Source organism: Ictidomys tridecemlineatus, chromosome 12 (genome assembly GCF_052094955.1).
Source record: "Ictidomys tridecemlineatus isolate mIctTri1 chromosome 12, mIctTri1.hap1, whole genome shotgun sequence".
NCBI lineage: Eukaryota > Metazoa > Chordata > Mammalia > Rodentia > Sciuridae > Ictidomys > Ictidomys tridecemlineatus.
This window is the reverse complement of record NC_135488.1, coordinates 19,493,005-19,512,182: the sequence shown is the minus strand read 5'-3', so window position 1 is coordinate 19,512,182 and position 19,178 is coordinate 19,493,005. Positions and strand designations below refer to the sequence as shown.

The 19,178-nt window shown below is 50.4% G+C and overlaps 1 protein-coding gene across 2 annotated transcripts in view; it reads right to left on the bottom strand.

Annotated features, from left to right (window-relative positions):
- LOC144369095 (mitotic spindle assembly checkpoint protein MAD1-like) overlaps positions 1–19,178 on the bottom strand; it is a 270,352-nt gene that overhangs the window by 143,386 nt on the left and 107,788 nt on the right. For both annotated transcript variants that reach the window (XM_078028153.1, XM_078028154.1), the window contains exon 6: positions 2,308–2,452. In XM_078028153.1, coding sequence (XP_077884279.1) covers positions 2,308–2,452 — 145 coding nt within the window. The remainder of the gene's footprint in view (positions 1–2,307; positions 2,453–19,178) is intronic.

Sequence of the window (19,178 nt, the reverse complement as noted above, 5' to 3'; positions counted from 1 at the left end):
TTCGAGCGCCCTGCTCTTGGTTTTGCAGCCTCTGGAACTGTGAGCAATCATTACTGGAGATGTGTAAGCCCCCAGCCCATGCTATTTTGTTACAGCACCTGGAAAAACTGAAACACCTTCCCAAAGTCACCTCTGCTCCCAAGGGCTGTGCACCCCTCCCCATCTCATAGCCATGACTCCCAGAGTTTATTCCATTTCCTCACTGGCTACATGTGCAAGGATCTGTCTCCTGGATCTGAGTCCCATAGAGCCTCCCTCGGGAGGGGACAATGGGCTTTGTTGTCAGGGCCTCGAAATAGCTGCCCAAGTGAGAATGGGTAAGCTACGTACGCACCCACTCACTATGGTCACATTCCAAGGGCCCTGGGGCCATCCTGCAGAGAGGGGAAACTGAGAGCCAGAGACACTGAGAGGTGGTTTTGAGATCCCAGGGAAAAGCCAGGCTCCCAGACCTGAGTTCCCACTCCCCATGCCACAGGAAGGTTGCCTGGTCAAGGTGCCAAACAAACAACCACACAGCCTGGCTCCCTCCATCCCACTCTGAGGGCCCAAAGCCCCTCAATAGCCAGCACTGCCTGGGCAGCCCATGCTATGCACCCCCTGTTGCAGGGACTGAGGGAGCCCACTCCCACGGCTGCTGGACTAGGTGTTCATCTTGGCTTGCTTCCACATATCTGTATGCTGACCCCAAAAGCAGCTTTTAGATGATGAACCTCCTTCCTCTTCCCTGGTCTACACATGCTCTCATGAACTGTAAATTCCTCGGGTCTGCACGTTAACTTTACACCAGGTAACTCCTCCCGCGTCCTCGCAGCAGTGTTTTCAGGAAGCTAGCAGGAAGGGGCGGGTGCCAGTGAGCATTATCACTGCTGCCTCATTCCCACTGGACTAAATCCTGTGAGGCCCGTGGCCATGTAGTCACATCACAGGCACCTCATACTGACACCAGTGGACAAATTTGGAAAGAAGGGAGGGTGACTAAGGCCCAAAGCCTTTCCCGGGGAGGCTGCAGAATGGCTACCCAAGATCTGAGTGCCTTCTCTCAAGGAGCAAGGTCCTGGTTTTGAGCTACCTATGAAGACACTTTGGGAACTCACCTCCCTGGGATCCACCTGCAAGGCCAGGGCTCCCAAGTTAGCCTCTGGAGCTGAAGAGAGGGTCTGGCCTCCACTCAAGTCCTGGGAAGCCCTGCATGATGCCAAGACAAACATGAGGTCTTCTTTGCACAGATATCTAGGTGCTGCCAAGAAGCGAGCAGAGGCGGCCAGGGAACAGCAGCATGTAGCAGCTGAAATATGACTCGTTTTCTGAAAGCTTCATAAGCAGGGGGTTCCAGAGATAAAGAACCTGGCTTTATCTGGATCACTAGACATGATCAAGAGCTGGCAGACACTGTTCAGGCACGGCTTCTGGTACTTCCTGGGCACATCCCCTTTCCTGGGGCAGAGTGGGGGGTCAACACAGCTCCCTCTGCCCACTTGACAGCAGTGTGGACAGGTGGGGAGTCTCTGCCCAGCAATCTGATGCCCTACCCTTACACAGAGTGTGCTTGGGGACAGATTTGGCCTTTTTCTTCCTTGCCTTTTGAAATTTCAATGTCCATGGCAATGTTTTATTAAATAATACTCACCAAAAAACATTTGTGCCTGAGTAACATTGGCTTAACATGCCAGATGTTGGAACCCCTCAGGCAAGAACAATTAGAAAAGGCACAGAGGCCAGACAGAACCACTGAGTAGGGAAAACAAGTGTGTCCCATCCTGCACAGCTGGAAACACGGGACCAGCCTCATTCTACACCCAAGACCAAAGCCCACTTCAGTTTCCTCTACACTTATAGACAGTGAAGGATGGGAAGGCTGCCTTGCCCACTGGGTCTCAAGGATGCTGACCCCAGTCAGGGCCCTGCAAAAGACCAGCGATTACACAAAAGGCTCCACCAGGGTGTGGCACCAGGCCAGGAAACACGGGTTGCTAGAGAGAGACTGCAAAAAGCAAGGCCTCCTGGAAATACAGGATTGAGGAGACCCTGGCACTCCAAGGACTTTCCTGACAATTCGGGGTAAGAGCACACAGCCTAACCAAACTGCCTGATCAAGCTGCCAAGATGCATCCTCTTTGGCAGAAGGTTTGTGTTGCCCACAGCCTGTGGTTTCCAGGCAGTGGCATGCTATGCTATTTGAGACATGAGGGCATAGACCACTGGCAGCAGCCATGTAAAAGTCTGCACAAAGGTGTGGTGCCAGAGAGAAAAGGACAGGTGTGCAAGTGGTGGGGCAGGCCTGGCCGCACTTCAGTGGACCTGTACCTTGGTCAGCAACAGAACACGCTTCTGGAGCCTCCGGGCCAGTGCCTCATGGGTCTCCCGCTTCTTCCTCTCCTCTAGCAGCCGGCTACTGACTTGCCGGACCTCTTCCTGGAGCTGCTGCTGGGCCTTCTCCAGTCCCCGGGCACTGTGCAAGGAAGACAAAAGGGGAGTGATAAGGTCTGATGAGACCACCCCAAGGCCCTGGGATGATTCCCCACAGCAAGCCCCACCAGGATGCCCTAAAATAGAGCTGCACGTGCAGCCGCCTCGCTGTCATTTCCTCACTCCTGAATAGCTACTTAACGCCTTTCAGGAGTTTCTGGATTTCAAACAGACGCCCAGGGTGATCCCAGCACACGGCAGGAGGGGGAGGGAAGCTCAACTCCACACACAATGGGAAAAATTGTCAGCCACGCAGTGCTTCAGTATGGGACTTCTGAATGAGCTAAATTGCCAGCACAAGCACTTCCCATGTGAATCACAGTTGGCGCAGATGTGCAGCATGGAGGGGGCTGCACAGTCCCTAAGACTTTCTGCCCATCGAAACCCTCTCGGCCACACACTGGGCCTATAGTGTGGGGGAGACCCTAGGGTGCAGCCAGGCTGAGCCCTCTCCCTGCCTCTGTGCGGCCAGCTGATGTTTCCTGCCTGTCTCCAGCTTCAACATCCCCCTTCCCTTTGCATCCCCACAGCCTCTGTCTCCTCATGTCTCCCCAGCATCATACCACCTCCATCCAGATGGCCTTCTGGTCCATCCTCTGGCAACACATCTCTTCAGACCAGAGAAGGCAGGAGCTCTCCAAGCAGAGGGCAACCTCCCAAAGTATGCTTGGGAGAGCCATGACCCCTGATCTCTCAATGCCACCAATTCCCCCACAGCCATGCCCAGCACAGGCATGAAGCTGGCTGGTCCTTCAGAGGCCGGCTCAGGACCCTGGTGAATGCTGTCAGCACCAGAGAACTCCAGCCAATGCTTAAGGGTTCCTAAGATCCACTAGGGAGGGACAAGCAATGGTCATGATTAAGAGAGTGAGTGAGGCAGGGCCAGTGCACCAGGAGGGCACATTAGCATGTGAAGAGGGAGCAGGGTTTATCTCCTTCACTGGCAAAGATTTCTTCCCAAAGAAAATCCTAACCAATCCTTGAAAATAAAACATGAACAGGATGATAGGGTTCTCATATAAGGTGACATTCATAACATTTATGAGAGGTGACAATAAGAATGATGGGGCCACTTTGAAATTTTGAAATTTGGGGATGGGCTGTGAAGGACATCTGCAGTCTGAGATTATCTTTGGCATCCAATTATTTCTCTTTGTTTTGATTACATGATTTCAAGGAAACCTTAACTCATAAGGGCGATAGATAACGATTTCTTTAGAGGTAGTCTCTACTGCAAATTTTTTCTCTTTCACATGAATGAGTACTTACTGGATTTTCTAAATTATAATTTAGTAAAATTCTTTAAGCAGCAAAAATATAACTCGAAAGTGAATGTAAATCAAAGATTTATGGAACTTTCTAAGGGATCTGGTAACGGCCTTAGTCCTGTTGAGTGTGGCAGGGAACACTGGTGTAGGCTGCCTGGGACAAGCCAACCAGAGGCCTGCAAGACCATGGAAGCTGGAACCAAGGCTCAGAATCAAGATGCTGGCATTTCATTCAATAAACCCACTCGGAAAGCCTGGCACTGATCTCTACTCCAAATGCAGAGTCAGCCACTGCCACCTGCACCTCTAAGTGCTCCATAACCAAAGCCACAGTATAAAACAAGTGCAATTATTCACTGGAAACAGATATATTAAGAGGCTATTTGAGTTCCAGTTCAATTTAAAACTATTCATAGACCAATTTAATAATCAAGAACTGTGAAATCGACTCTTGAATCATTGAATTCAGGTGGGGAGGTTCACAAGCACCTTAAATCACTGCTCCAAAGTGGGTAATTTAATTAGAAGAATGGTAGCATTCGATCTGCTGTTTGAAGAGTCATATACACAGAGGAAGGAATGTGGCAATGCGTCTGTAAGGTGACAGGGCACAGTACGACACTGGATAGGGTTGAAGGGTAAGAAAACACTCTGAGAAGCTGTCCTTAGCACAAGGGGGTTAGTGTAGGCTTGAAAAGAGAGTGACAAACCCCATGTCCTACACACTAGAAGCACAACATCATCATATCTGTGGGGAGAGCTGGGCCCTCCCCACCCACTGCAGTTGCAAAGGGACAGGAGGCCATGCCATATCTGCTATTCTTTTGTGATCCTAAGGACCTGTGCTTGGTGTCACAGAGTCATGTTGCAGGACTGGGCACCAGGAACCCAGTACCAAGTCTGAGCCAGATACTAGCATGACATAGATGGGCCCCAGCCACTATAGGGAGGAGAGGACACCAGGCATGGAGATGCCCTGACCCAAGCCTTCTGCCCAGATCCAAGATTCCCAAGTACACAGCAGCTGCAGGTGGTGGCAGGAGCTGTGCTCCATGGCCCCCACAAGAGAGAACGGGGCCTCTAAGGGGTAGGGTACAACACCCAGGTTGGAAAAGCTCACTCACCAGGTCACAAAGAAAATCCATGCTCTCTCAAGAGCAAAATGCATTTCCTCAAGTGAGAAGGAAAAGAAATAAGCCAGAAGAATACTCAGTCCTACAAGAGACTCTAGTAGGCAAGACAGCACCAACTGCAGCCCACTGCCCTGCCCGTGGCAGGGGAGATAAGACCTCTGAGAGCCACCAGACTGGGCACAATCACGGTTCCACATCTATTGGGCAGTTCCCATGGCAGTTATCTGGTTTCCAAATTTTCCAAGAGATAAACATAGACTTAAAAACCCTACTTCAGCAGATGACAGGGAGACTGAGTTCCTGAGTACTCTGCAGAACCTCGCTGGGGGTCAGGAGCACTAGAAAAACAAGAGGCATTGAACAGCCAAGGGCCTGCCTCATGGACTCCACCCACATGGATCACATGCACAGAGAGTTTACTAATGCAATGTACAGTTAACCAGACATAAACTGAGTGATACAGGGCAAAAGGAACAATCCAAAGACTGTGGGAGGCAACAACTGAACAGCTATAATTCCTTGGACTTCATGACAAAAGGGAAAGACTGAAATAATTAAAATCTGGAAACCTCAGAAGAGGGACCCGTGGTATAGAGCATTGATGGTGTCTGAGCCAGGTGGGAGCCCTGCAGGGTCTGGGCCTAGGCCTCTGAAGAGGGCCACGCTTGCAAAGGCTGCTGCTACTGAACTCTGGAAAAGCTGAAGACTGGATACAGCTGCTGTGTGGTGATAAGGAAGTGTCTGAAGGAAAGGAAGGTGGCCACAGGCAGGACAAGCCAAGGGCAGGGCCCCAGCCACAGCCCCCTCCCCCTCCCCCTACTCCTCCTCCATTCTGGCCATGTCTCTCTAGTACCCACTATGGGCTGACAAGGCACCAGTCAGACAGTTGCAGAGGGCTGCAGGTCCCAGCACTGCAAGATGGAACACAGAGAGGGGACTCTAACTGAGAGGAAACTTTGCAACTGGCAGCGGCAAAGACAGAAAAAATGAGTGCTGTGTTCTCACATCAGGAGGCATACTGGAAGGTACTGAAGGCACACAGGCAAAGGAAGGAAGGGCACCACATGTCGGTGGCAGGAGAAGGGCAGGCAGGAGGTGGTATTCACATCAGCCCAGCAGCAGCACTGCAGAAGAAGGACTCACGGCCCAACAGGAGGTAAGTGAGGATCAGAAGGGAGACACAGGGCAGACAGGGAGAGGCCTACACAAAGACTCAAGAGGATGAAAGGGAGCAAAGTCAGAAAGCAAGGACAGCCCTTTTGGGGCCTTTGCTAGGCCACAGAGGTGAGCCAAAACTAGGTCAGTAGAGGGCATAGGCAAGAAGAGACCAGCTCTTGCTTATAAAACAGAAAACAGTGTGGAAGAGTGTTGTTCACGCGTTCCAGGGGCCGGTCCTGTTGAAGCAGGAAGAGGCAGAGTACTGTGGGCAGTGAAGAGACAATTTCGCCTGAAGGCCCAAGACAATGAGAAGGACTAAAATATGGTGAAAAGAGGGAGGATGGCCCCTCCTCAACACACACACAGAGCCCAAAGGCTCCCAAGCAAGTGTTACTGAACCCAAGGATGCAAGTGGGTGGGACAGTAACCCTGGATCAGAACAGGACCTCTCCGTTCTGTCCCACAGGCTTTCTGAGGGCCTCCCTGGCTCAGAAGCAACTGGGTGACCAAATCCCACAGCACTAACCCACACCAGTTCCCAGGCTGCGGGTCCATCCCCATTGGGAAGCTCCCTCTGTTCACGCTCAGCCTTTCTTCTAAGGGAAGAAGAGAGAGCTCATAAAAAATTAAACTTCTAGCTCCATGCCAAGCTGAACTCTAAGGTCAGCAGTATTTCCATGAGCCTTTGGGAGTTCAAAACAAAGCTCTTGGTGCTTCAAGGAGAAGCTGGGCATGTTTATCCATCGATGCCTTTTTGAGGCGGCATCTAGTGAGAGAAACAGTCCATGCTTTTGAGAAGCCATCTTTGTAAGTGGCAGGCCACTGCAGTCCACTTTTATGAAGTCTTCATCAGAAACTCAGGCTAAGAATATCCACTTGAAGGAAAAAGGAAAGGACACAAGAGACTCCAGAGTGGCAGGAGACATTTTCACAACCTTCTCCAAGAGACTGCTGGCTGAGCTTCTTCCCTTGCTCGGCCCAGCATGTCACCAGCTCTGCTGTCTGTCTTCTCACAGCTCCAGCCTGGCAGCCCAAGCACTAACAGGGCAAAGAAAGGACATGTGTGCAAACAGACACTGAGATTCCTAGACAACATGGCCACCATGAGGGACTGCCTCTGAAAAGGAGCAGGGCAGGAGGTACAGTGCATCCTGCATGCTTGGGATGAGTGAGGGGCTGCATGGTCACAGTGCCTGAGCCCTGCCTGGTGTGCAAACCCAGGGACACAAAGGTGCCTCAGTAGCCACAACCAGTCCCAAAGCCAAAACAAGAACTCTGAGCTAAGCACCACCCCTATAATGGACTAAATTTATCTGTGTCCCCAAATTTGTATTTTGAATCTAAATCCTAACATGACAGTGTTTGGAGGTGTAGCCCTGGACAACTAGATCACAAGGGAAGAATCCTCATGCTGGAATGAGTGTTCCTATAAGAAGTCCCCTGCCTCCCCATCTCCACTCTCTCGCTGTAAGAACACAGTGAGAAACAACACTGAACCAGGATGACAGCTCTCGCCAGGCACCAGTGATCTGCAGGGGCCAAGGACTTTTCAGCTCCAAAAATGAGAGAAAGGAATGTTCATTGTTTGAGTCCCAGACTCTGGTACTTTTGTGATGGGGACCTGAATTCATTACAATCACCTTCTCATCCGTAACACCTGGACAAGAGCTGACACAGGAAGCTTTCTGATGGCTGCTCAAACATTTCCCTGACAGCGTGTGCCAATCTGTGGGTGGTCTCCAATTGGTTAAGTTACAAATATAATTGCATGGGTACATTGTTTTCAGTAATTGCTCTTTTGCATAAAACTCTGCAGGAAAATATTGATAAAGTTTAATTCAAACTGTTGCAAAGTCCTTAAAAACACCTTTATTCTTAGTCATAGACACAGATCAAAATCCACTAACAGTCCTACTATTATGGACAATAATGTACCAATAAAAAATATGGAAAAGACTACTAACACTTAAACTAGGAGAAAAAATGCCCACCAAGAGGACTGTGGATGGAGTTCAATGGTAGACTGCTTGTCTAGCATGCTTGAGTCCCTGCATTCACTCCCCAGCACCACAAAATATAAAAACAACAAACAAAAAAAAAAAAGAAAGAAAAACAGTAACACAAGTGATTTTTGGCATTCTCCTTTTTGCAAATGGGTAAATGCAGACCCACATGACTGAGTCACCTGGGCCAGGCCACTGTGTCCCCAACAGGAAACAGCAAATGCTTGCCCTCCATAGCCTCTCATTACTCTGTGGATGACCAAGTCCTGGAGCACCACGGCAGTGATGGCAACAGCCAGAGTCAGCCCAAGTCAAGCCACCCACCAACTGGTGCCATGCCATATGCCTACCTCAGGGATAAAATGCCCCAATCTCTCAGGCCATGCAAGGGTGCTGACCTACCCCAGAGCCAGGCCTCTGGGCTGGATCTGTTGCACTGTTACCTACACAGTCCCCACTGTGCAGAGGAGGAGCAGGGCACTATGACATGGCTCCCTCCCAGCACATCAGGAAATCTCCAGGAGCTGAAAGAAATTCTAGAACTCTGCTTGTCTAGTGAGTAGAAGAATCTAGCTAGGAAGAATCATAGGCAGGATTAGGAAATGGAAGACAGGGTGAGGGCCAGCGGTCCCACCAATGAACTAAACCTGGAATGTGTGCCAGGCCCCCATCCTGGGCCCAGAAGACAGCTGCACACTCCATCAAGATGGGCACTGACAGATAAGAGGATGTCAGAGTCTAATAGACAGTGAGCTGATCAGCAGTCCAATGGGATGGGGCGGCATGATGCTCTGAGGCAGCAGACGAGACCCCAGAACCACTGTCTGCCAAAGGAGCTTGAAAGGGGCAAAGATAAATAAGGCTAGTCTCAGTGAAGTGAGAAAAGGGTGCTAGGGGAACCCCCAACAACTGAGGAAAGGGCAAACGAACAGTGAACACAGATAAGAGCACAGAGGACTGCCTGCGGTGTCGGGGATGCCTGCTCCAGGTGGTCTGCGGGAACAGGCAAAAGCAACGGGAGACAGCAGCTCGGTTACAAGGGGCGAGAAATCTCATACTCAGAGCCCTCCAAGGTGAAAAGACTACTTGGTGAGAATTTCTCCCAACAAAGAGACCACTGTGGCTAGCCAAACACTAGGACGGGGCCCCACAGAGAATCAATGATGACCAGATTTCAGAAGACTTACTTAAGATTTCCAGGTGAACCTGGGCTTTATTTCTGGCCGGTGTAGCCTGAAAAACCAGTAACACATGGACAGGAGACTAAACATTCTGCAAAATAGGAGGAAGAAGCTGATCATACCCTTTCCATGTGGGCACTCGCCTGAAGATGGAGTAAGAAGCTCCCTTTCTCCAACTGCCTCCAAAAGAAGTTTTAGTTTCCAAGTTATTGCCAATAACGAATAGGTCACAGCACCCAGCACAGAGGAGCTCATAAGTACTATGGGCAGTAGGAGCCAGTGGCCCAAGTGTGCCCCGCAAGAGGTCTCAGGGCAGTCAGGAAAGCAGGGCTGCACTCCCCACAGTCCTGCCCTGTCCTGGCTGTTAAGGCAATCCACAGACAACTGACCCAGAGTCACGGCGCCCTCCTTTTGGCAGCAGACAGGAGGGAAACCAGAGGTTTCTATGGTCCACAGTCCAAGGAAGGGCAAAGCCCATCCAGAGCATGTCCAGATCAGTGCCTTTGAAAGAGGCAATTAGAGTAGAGAGAAAGCAAAGGATAAATGTCTGAATAGTGCTCTCTAGACAGGAATTCCTACCCAGGCCAGCACAAAGCCCAGATAGCCAGAAGGAGGTAGAAATGGGCTTGGTATCTGGGGAAGAGTGGAGCCCAAAGCAAGGACTCCAGGCTCCCACTTAGGGAAATATCACCCAGTCCATGTGCTGAGGAGAGGACCCCCCAGGGCCTGCTTGTCCTCGAATCTTCCCATCCCTGTGAAGGGATCGACACTCACCAAACCCCACCAGGCAGCACCAAGGAGCCTCCCTGAGCTTCCCTTCCCTACTACATCCGGGGTACAGTGAAGCCTCCAGAGAACATTCAGAGCCAAGCTCCATTCCAGGTTCGGGTGTGACTACTCCATGGCCTCCTGGCTGCCATCACTGCCCTCATGGACCCCACTCATCCTCCTAGCCACCAAATCGACCCTGAAATGTAAACTCAGCACAGTCTCATCCCTGGAGCCTCTCCATGACTCCTGCTCACACACTGCAGGAGCACCAGGTCAGGTAAGCCCGCCTCCCCCAGCTGCTTCCCAGGCACCATGGCCACACTCCCTATCCACACATTCACGCCTGTCACCTCAGGCTTTGGGTGGCTGTGCATGCATCCTAGAGAAATCTCTCACCTGATGCCCCCATCAGACAAGCACCTTCCTGCCTACCACCTAGTTTAAGTCACCTTTACTATTTGATCTCATGGTCCCTGTTCTTTCCCCCATGTCATGACTTGCCATATTAACACACATTTATGTGCTTAATGCCTTCCTGCCCTCCTGCATGCCAAGAGGGCAGAGGTGGCAACTGTTCAGATCTCTACTCCACATCCAAGTGCCGTGCAGAGTGGCTCTTCAACAAATCCCTGTTGTTTCAGTTCATACTGATGACAGGCCACCTCTAAGAAGTGGAATCATGGAATGAAGCCTGTAGCACCTCACCGAATACTAGGCTGCTCATGGACATGCCAAGGCAGAGGAGACAGAGTTCCAGGGCTTCAAGAGAACGGTGCAGACAGCAGGTGTTGTGGAATTTACAGCCCATTTGGGGAACAGCAGCAGGAGTATGTCAGGTGGCTCCAGGTGAGGGCACAGTGGAAAAGCAGGAAGCATTCTGCACAGGGTTCTTGGGACAGAGGACAGCAGGCAGGCCTAGGAGGCTGGCAGGGACTGAGAAAGACTGTCCACTGGATGCACCTGGCCTGGGCCTGGAGGAATCCTCCAATTCTGACAGAGAGCACTGTCTGCCAGGACAACCTCCCATACCACATGCACATGCTTGAGAGTATGCTGAGTTTACATTTCAGGAAATGCAAGCAGCCATGTTTACAGGGGCTGGAAGAAGCAATACAGCAGAACCCCTGTCTACCGCTGGAGCTTGAAAGGGGCAAAGACAAAGGTGGTAAAATTTTAGATGGAGCACAGACCAGGCAAAGGTTTCCAGAGGGCAAAGGCAGCACTGTACTGATGCCAAGCTCCTAAACCCCTTCCCTGCCACCGCAGAAGGTCATGTGTGTGTGTGTGGGGGGGGGGGAGAGACATACATATTCTTTCTTGTGAGTAGGTCAGGTCAGCCATGGAATCAGTTCCACAGAGGCAGCGTGGCCAATGCAAGGGCTCACGTCTAGGTACTTTTGAGAAGGAAATCAATAGCTGCTTCTGGAGAGAAGCAAGGAGACATGGCCCTGAGATTCCACTGGAGCAAGGGGCCCAGTGAATGTGTACAAAGCCTCACAGAATCCGCCCAAGGAGGCTCCGCACACTGACAGACTTCTCCAACCTCCGGCCTTCTCACTGACACTCAGAGTCACTGATCTCAACCCAGTCCAGCTGGCTACACCACACTTAAGAAGTCACATAGGGAAAGTAGAAAGCAGGTAAATACCCAGCAAGCACTGGGTCTCTTCACGCACCTTAATGGGATGGGTAAACTATCTGTGTCCAGTATGTTGGGTGGCTCCTTTGTAATGAGCTGGTGGAGATGCACATCCCAACCCCCTTTTCTAAATCTGTGCAGGACCGAGGGTGGCAGCAGAGGTGGTCAGCAGGGTTCTCCTGCACAAGTATGCCGCCCTTACCCCGGGGCAAAGCCCTCAAGGTTACAGGATGCCACTGCACATATAATCTTGAGTGGTGTCCACAAGCACCTGAGCAGCTCAGATGAGAAGCAAGCCTGGCCAGGGCCACAGACAGGAGTCATGTCCAGAGCACTGTCTACCCACATGGGCACTCCCATGTGGCCAAAGCCCACAGACTATGACAAGGTTGCCTTTGAAACGAGTGGGGAGAAGGAACCAGAGACACAGAAGGGAGCAGAGGCAGTCCTGCTCCACCTCCTAACACCGTGTGCCCAAGCGCAGACTCAGAGCAGCAAGCTTCCCCCGGCGCCCTCGACGCCTAGGCTCAGCCTGGCACGCAGCTGTCTTTATTTACGCCATCTAATTCCAATCTTAAATGCCTCCAAGTGTCATTACACATTTCTCTGAAAAAAAGAAAAATAAAAATCCAAACAGCTGAAACAAAACCAGAGAATGAGAAAAGCAAAGACTGAAATAATTACCAATCAACTGCACGGCCGAGGGAGCAGGCTCCGAAGCTATAGTCTGGCCTCCCGGTCACTGCTCCCGATGATGCCTCTGATGAGTGCTCTGTTCCTAACATCTCATCAATTTGAATCACCAAATTCAATTTGCATTCCCAGATAAACAGAGGCCATCCAGTAAATACTCTTATCTGACCTTGAAATGTGAGAAGGAAAATTGCCCCTTACAATTTCAATTCATAATGCATAACCCAATTTAGTTGACTGGGAACCAACCTGTAATCCCATTGGTGGGGCTGCCTCCAAAGCCAGGGCATTGGGCAGGAGCAGGACAGTAAGCATAGGCCCCAGGTTGCTGATAAGTGGCTCAAGTCTTTACTGAGCAACTACCATGTATCTTCCTGCCCAACTTTTGGAAGAAAAAAAAAAGATGTAGATAGATAATTAAGACGATCTGAAGTGATGGCTGATGCAGGCACACATGGCAGATGTCCTGGAGCCACCCAGCTCCAACTTCTGGAGGCAGAGGAGAAGGAGAACTCTCACGTGAAGCATCTCAGCCTTGATGTGCCTGTGGACAAGGTTCTGAGCACATGGCTTTCTATTAGGGATTGCAGAAAAGGAAGACATGGACAGTCACAGAGTCAGCAGGCAGTAGAGCGAGGCTGCAAGACGGTCATCTATGTTCTTTCACACACCAGAGGTCAACAAACAGCCCTCTACTTATTTTTTGTAAATAAAGTTTTATCAGAACATAGCCATGCCCACTGCTGACATATTATATGTGGCTGGTTTCCTGTGGAAGACTGTGTGACCTAAAAAAACAAAAATATTCACCATCTTGCCCTTTACAGAGAAAGGCTACCAATCTGTGGACCACACCATAGACGTAGAGTTACCAACAGAGCGACAGAAATAAAGACATGAGCTCCACCTTACTGAGGGCCATCCCAACACTGCCAGCATCTTGGCATGAGAGCAGCTCCCAGAACAAGACACTCCTGCCAGGCTGGCCCAGCCACAGACCCCACAAATTCATGAATTCCAACAAAAAAAAAAGAAAAGAACCTTGCTAATCTATAACCCACTGCCTCCTCCCGCCTAGTAACTCACTTATACATACATCACTGCCTTCTTGCAAATAGGACTCCATCAAAGGACACGGAGAAGAAGCTCAGGAAAACACGTAGAAACCCCTTTCTCAGTCTCTCTCCAAGAAAGTATGTTTGTTGAAGCAGAGGTACTGAGCCCCTGCCTGGGATGGAGGGATTTCTACCTCATGCTCTAGCTAAGGCCACAAACACACAGGGGTATGATACTTCCCAGGGACGCTGCACCTGGAGACACAGCTGGGACATGACCTGGGCCTTGGCACAAGGCACCCTGGCTCATTAATCCTCAGCTATCTCACTCCCTCCACAGCCCCCCAGCCTTCTGAGATCCAGACTCCATCTCCCACCCTGGACACAAACTCAGGAGAAAAAAGGAGAAAGAAGAAAGAGCTGCTGTGACCATTTAAGAGAGACCAGGACCTGGGCAAGGGTTAGGGACACAGCAAAGGAGAGAAAAGAATAGCAGCAATGGCCAAGTTCAGGGAGGGTCCAGATAGGGGGCTCTGGGTCTCAAAAGACAACGGGCACATGGACAGCAGTGGCCAGCTGGAGCCAGGGTCTCTGGACATGACTCCTTGTCCCTTCTTCATCAGACTATGAGTTTAATAAAAATACATCAAGTTCCCCAAAACAGACCTTCAAAGAAACAAAGCTCTAATCATCTGTCATCAACTCCACTCTCAATGCTTCTCAAACTCTCAAAGTGTCTCTGTGTTGGCCAAGCTGTCTCCTCCTGACAAGTCCTACATGGAAGAAATACCTGTGGCAGGGCATGGAATGTAGAAAGAACAGAGCTGCCCCTGTAGCTAGGTAAAACACACAGGGAAATCCTGCACTGGGCCAGGGCCAAACCACGCACAGAATGGCAGAGGGCAGCTTCCTTGCCAAGCCAGCTGAGGACCCCTTCCTCTCCTCCTCCTCTCACTCAATAGGCCAGCATCCCTGAACGTCCTCTGTGTGCTGCTCTGGCTGCTACACAAGACTTGGAAGCCAGTACAGCCCAGGGGATCACACATGTGACAGCCCCAGGATTGAAGACCCATGGAAACAGAGGTGTGTATGGAGGTGGAGAAGCAATGACCCTCACCAGGTCCAGATATGATCTGCATCTCCCAAGAGTTCATGAGTTTGTATCTTGGTCCTCGGGTGGTGATGGGACCCTAAGAGGTCCCAGGTAGGGGGGCTCAGCACTTGTGGGAGGAGGTGACAGTTCTGCTCCACAAAACTGAGTCCTTTAGTCAGCTAGAGTGCACCCACAAAGGGGACTGTGGGGCTCAGGGCTCCCAGTCGCTCCCTGCTTTCTGGTTTATGACATAGGTTTGCTTTGCCACGAGCTCCTGCCATGATGTGCCATCCTTGCCAGAGGCCCAAACCCATGGTGCCACCTGATTTTGAACTGGAACCTCCAGAAGGTAATCAAAATAAACCTTTTCTAAGTTAGTTGCCTTAGGTATTTCATTACAGTAACAGAGAGCTGACTAACGTATGTGTGAACACGGAGGAGGAGGGATGATCAGAACATAGCATAGTGAGTGTGAGATCTAAGCATGTGCATGTGGAATACAGGAAGGCGGGAGGGGCCCCCAGAGAGCTCGGCTGGGGTTCCTGTAAAGGCAGCAATTGTAGCCACCACCCAGGAGGTTGCCCAGAACATGCTGGCACAGAGCTAGGCCAAAATCTCCATGTCTGGGGACAAGAGTCCACATGACAAGTGAAAGAATGGCATGTCACACTGCAGGACCAAGCCGAGAAGAGCTCTGAGAAGTGAGGGCACAACGCTTAATTGAGATTGTGAGTCAAATCGGACAAGCAGTTAAGAGATGAGACAGAATAATCTCAGCAACATCTCTCTCTTTGGAATCACCCAACAGCCCAATTAGTGGCTCTGATGCTGAGGTTCCCAGCACTCGCAGGATCAATAGCACCCGCTGGCCAGCAGAGCGGGATGGCCTGTCTGCACTGGACCAGCTTCGATCGGCACCTGTGCTCCCTCATAATCCTTCTGGCCGCCTGGCGGAGGCTGATTAACAAAGCCCATTCTGCCTGTTTATTCTCCCATTGATTTCACTGTGCTCGACCCAAAGCCCAAACATCAATACCCTGGTGGGTGAGGCACCTTCCCAGGGCCTCTGCAATCTCTCCTAAGGTGAGGAGTGTCCCCAGCCCCTGTCAATCACATATGCACGGCACAGAGAGCCATCTCTCTGTGTGGGGGACATCGTGGGTAACCAGGGCTAACAGAGTTAATGCTGTCAATAACTAATAAAAAAAATCCCCAAAGCATTCCCCACATTGGAAAATAAAAACAAAAGGAGAAAATGAGATTTTCAGAATTCTTAGTTTCTCTTCCACTATTTTTAGTGAGAGCTGGGAGCAGAAGGAGGCATCTGCTGACCGATGGCTATGTCAACACGGCCACTCATTTATTAATCTCACTTCCTCTCACCCCGGGCTCGGGCTTGGAGAGTTGACACTTGGCTTGAGAAATGCCAGCTCTAAGCAGTTTATTTCCTCTTGAACTTTAAGAACTGACTGAGACAGAATTGACCTTTAAAAGGCAGGGTTAGTGCTTGTCGGAACTGCCGCAGCACCTCTCTGCGTATACAACATGAGAGGTGCCAGGCAAACTCCCGTGAGCGCAGGCAGTGAGGAGTAGAGGCGCTCTGCGCAACAGAGGAGGTCTGAGGTGGCACAGGCATCTGGAGACTTTAAACACGCCAAGAGAGCCAAACACATCACACCTCCTGGGGTGAAGAGGAACAGCGCCAGATGCTGCAAACCCCAGCACACAGTGAGTCTAAGCCCAGCCCCACCATTTACTAGTGGCAAGCAAGATGGACACTGAGAGGCCAACATCTGCTTCTCAAACTCTTCCCAGAAAAGCTCTTGATGGCAAGGCAGATATGTTCCCTGACACTCAGGAGCCCTCTCCCAGCCTCTTGGAAATTTTTGTTGACAAGTCTCAAGTGGCCACTGGGAACCTTCTCATGGCCTGGTTATGTGGTATTCCAGGAAGCACAATGAAATAAGACAACTCTAGCCTGAGGAAATTCACAGTGCCTTTAGTGACACAGGCTGGCCATTCTATCCAAGAGCCAAGAGCAAAGGTCAGACAGGAAACAGTGAGTCTGGAAGGCAGGAAGGCAGGCTCTGGGCAGGGAGATGCTCCCTGGCAGAGGCATTGCTCAGAGGCTGTAAGAAAGCAGGTCCCAGCCCAGTGCCAGTGATGAACATCCCACCCTAGGTGAGAAAAAGGGACAGTACAGCCAAACAGAGGCAGCCCCTAGCCAAGATGGGACATTCACAGGCAAGAAGGAGGCACAACCCCACAGGACTAAAGAAAAGGCAATGAAGGTATAAGGGCAATTTCTACACAGCAGCAAACTTTAACCAAAGCTCCTGAATCACACTGGCCATCCACCCACTGCCCGGCATAGGCCACAGGCAGAGCCCAACCCCCAGGGAGGGGTATGGAACAGGAAGTTGTCATGGGAGGAAGTGACCAGGGCCAACACCTGATCAGCTTTAGAGACTGGATATGGACTCCCCATGAACCCAACCAGGGGAAAGGCCACATAAAGGACAATGACCTCATGGAAGAATTCTAGTTCTCACTGTAGATTAATGAGCAGCACATCACCTGTGTAGTTAAAAGATGTTTCGTGGTAATAGTATTAACAAGGGTGGGGACAGTATTCAACAGTATTTGGAGAAATTGGTCAAAAATCCAGAAAGTTTTAGAAGTTTCTGAATGGAATGCAGGAAAATCAAGGTCTCTGTGACTATGCACACCTATTTCACCTTCTAATGGTCCATGACCTTCGGACAGAGAGGCTGGCTGCAAGGGACAGCCCTGACCAACCAGAGAGACCACCACTGGTGTTCAAGGTTTTTACCATGTCCCAGTGTCAGCAAGGAAGAGGCCCAGGTGACCTGAATTTACTGGGAGGGCCTGGGATCTGCCTGCCAGCTCCACCTTAGCTGGTACACACTGGGCCTCCCACACACCCACCTCAGAAATGGCAGGAGAGCAGCATAAGAGCAGAGCTGGGCGGCTGCTGCTGAGCCGATGCCCTGCCAAGCCCATCTGCTGAGCACAGATTAGAAGCAGGAAATGCAGCTCAGCAAGCACACAACAAGAAAACACATTTTCTGAGCCATTGTATGACTTCCACTGCTGCTCATCTTCGTCACTCAATGGCAATTCACTAGCTGTTGTAGAAGACACTTAGAATTTACCTCAGGCCTTGGAATGGCTGTTCCTCCTACCTCCTGTGGTCCAGACAGCTCTGGAAGCCTGAGGCCACTCCAGAGGAAAAGAGGCAACAAAAACAAGGCCAAAAGACAGGGACAGTGTTCCCCTATCATCAGGCAAAGGGATTGCTATTCTGGATCCCTGTAAGAATCACTCCAGGTTAGCAGACAACAGATCCTCACTGTCACTACCACCAGCTACACTCTCAGGATACCTCTTAGTCCTTACCTCTTAGATGTATATCATATCACTGATTCTGCCTCCTGCCCCAAGTGAAGTGCTTTGATCATCCCCCTGTGAACAAGGAGCTTGATGGGAGAGGAATGGCAAGTGGTGGGTCACCTCCACCAAAGTACATTCCTGAGGAACAGTCCTTTATCTGTCGCCTCAGGGAATCAAGAAACAGAAGTGAAGGAGCCTCACCCACACCTGTTCTGAGACCCCAGGGGAGGACACAGACAGGAGGTGGCTCACCAGACACTGAGTCTGTCAGAGCCTGAGACTTGGACTTGTTTGTCCAAACTCCAGAACTGTGAGAAATGGATTTCTGCGGTTTATGAACCTTCCAGGCTCAGAATTTTTTGTTACAGCAGCAGAAAATAATGCAACACAGCTTATATCAAAAGACAGTCTTGGTGGATCAATGATTTTAGACATGAAAGATGAAATCATAAAAGGGGGAAATATAAAAGGAAATTTTAATGATCTAGGAAAGAGAAAGTCTTTCTACATTCATACAAAAACAAAACCAACAGAAACACTAAAAGAAACAGCTTCTATATCTGACTACCCAAGAATCAAAAGCTGGCATCTGGAAGAAAACTGTAACCAAACAGGGAAAATGTCAAGTTGGGAAGTCATATTTTTTGACAAAGGCCTAACCTCCTTAGGCTATTAAAGGCTCCTCTAAAAATTAATTTTAAAAAAGACAGAATAATAGGCAAATAAAGATTACAGATAGGAAAAAACGTAACTAAAAGATCCCTGGACACATTGCCAGTTACCTAAATGGTCCAGGAAGGGACAGGTGCTGCACACACCAGCACTAGAAGTCATGAGTAAAGCCACGCACAACACACCTCATGCCTCCTGCTGCCAACAGCAAGGCTGGTGGGCACAGGGAACAGCTGGAATTCCCAGGCTGCTGGTGGAAATCTGCAGCCTCACAAAGTTCACCACACGACTGGGTTCCCAGGTCTGAGGGCAAGGGGCAAGCACATGAGTCCTCAAGTGACCTGCACAAACACACTCATTCAGGAGGTCAAAATCCAGACACAGTCCACAGGTCTATTAGCAAGAGAATGGCTGTACAAATAGGGTCCTTCGCACCATGAACACCACTCTGACACACGAAGACACGTGTCACCATAGGCCCTGCCCCAATGGAGACAAGCTTCCTCTGCTTGTGTTCAAGGGTCACCTATGTTGTGGTGGGCATACTGGAGGCTATCCCTCTTTTTCTGGTACCATACCTGCCTATTACGTTCAGGAACAAGTGGGAACCCTGTGGTGGAGGAGGTTCC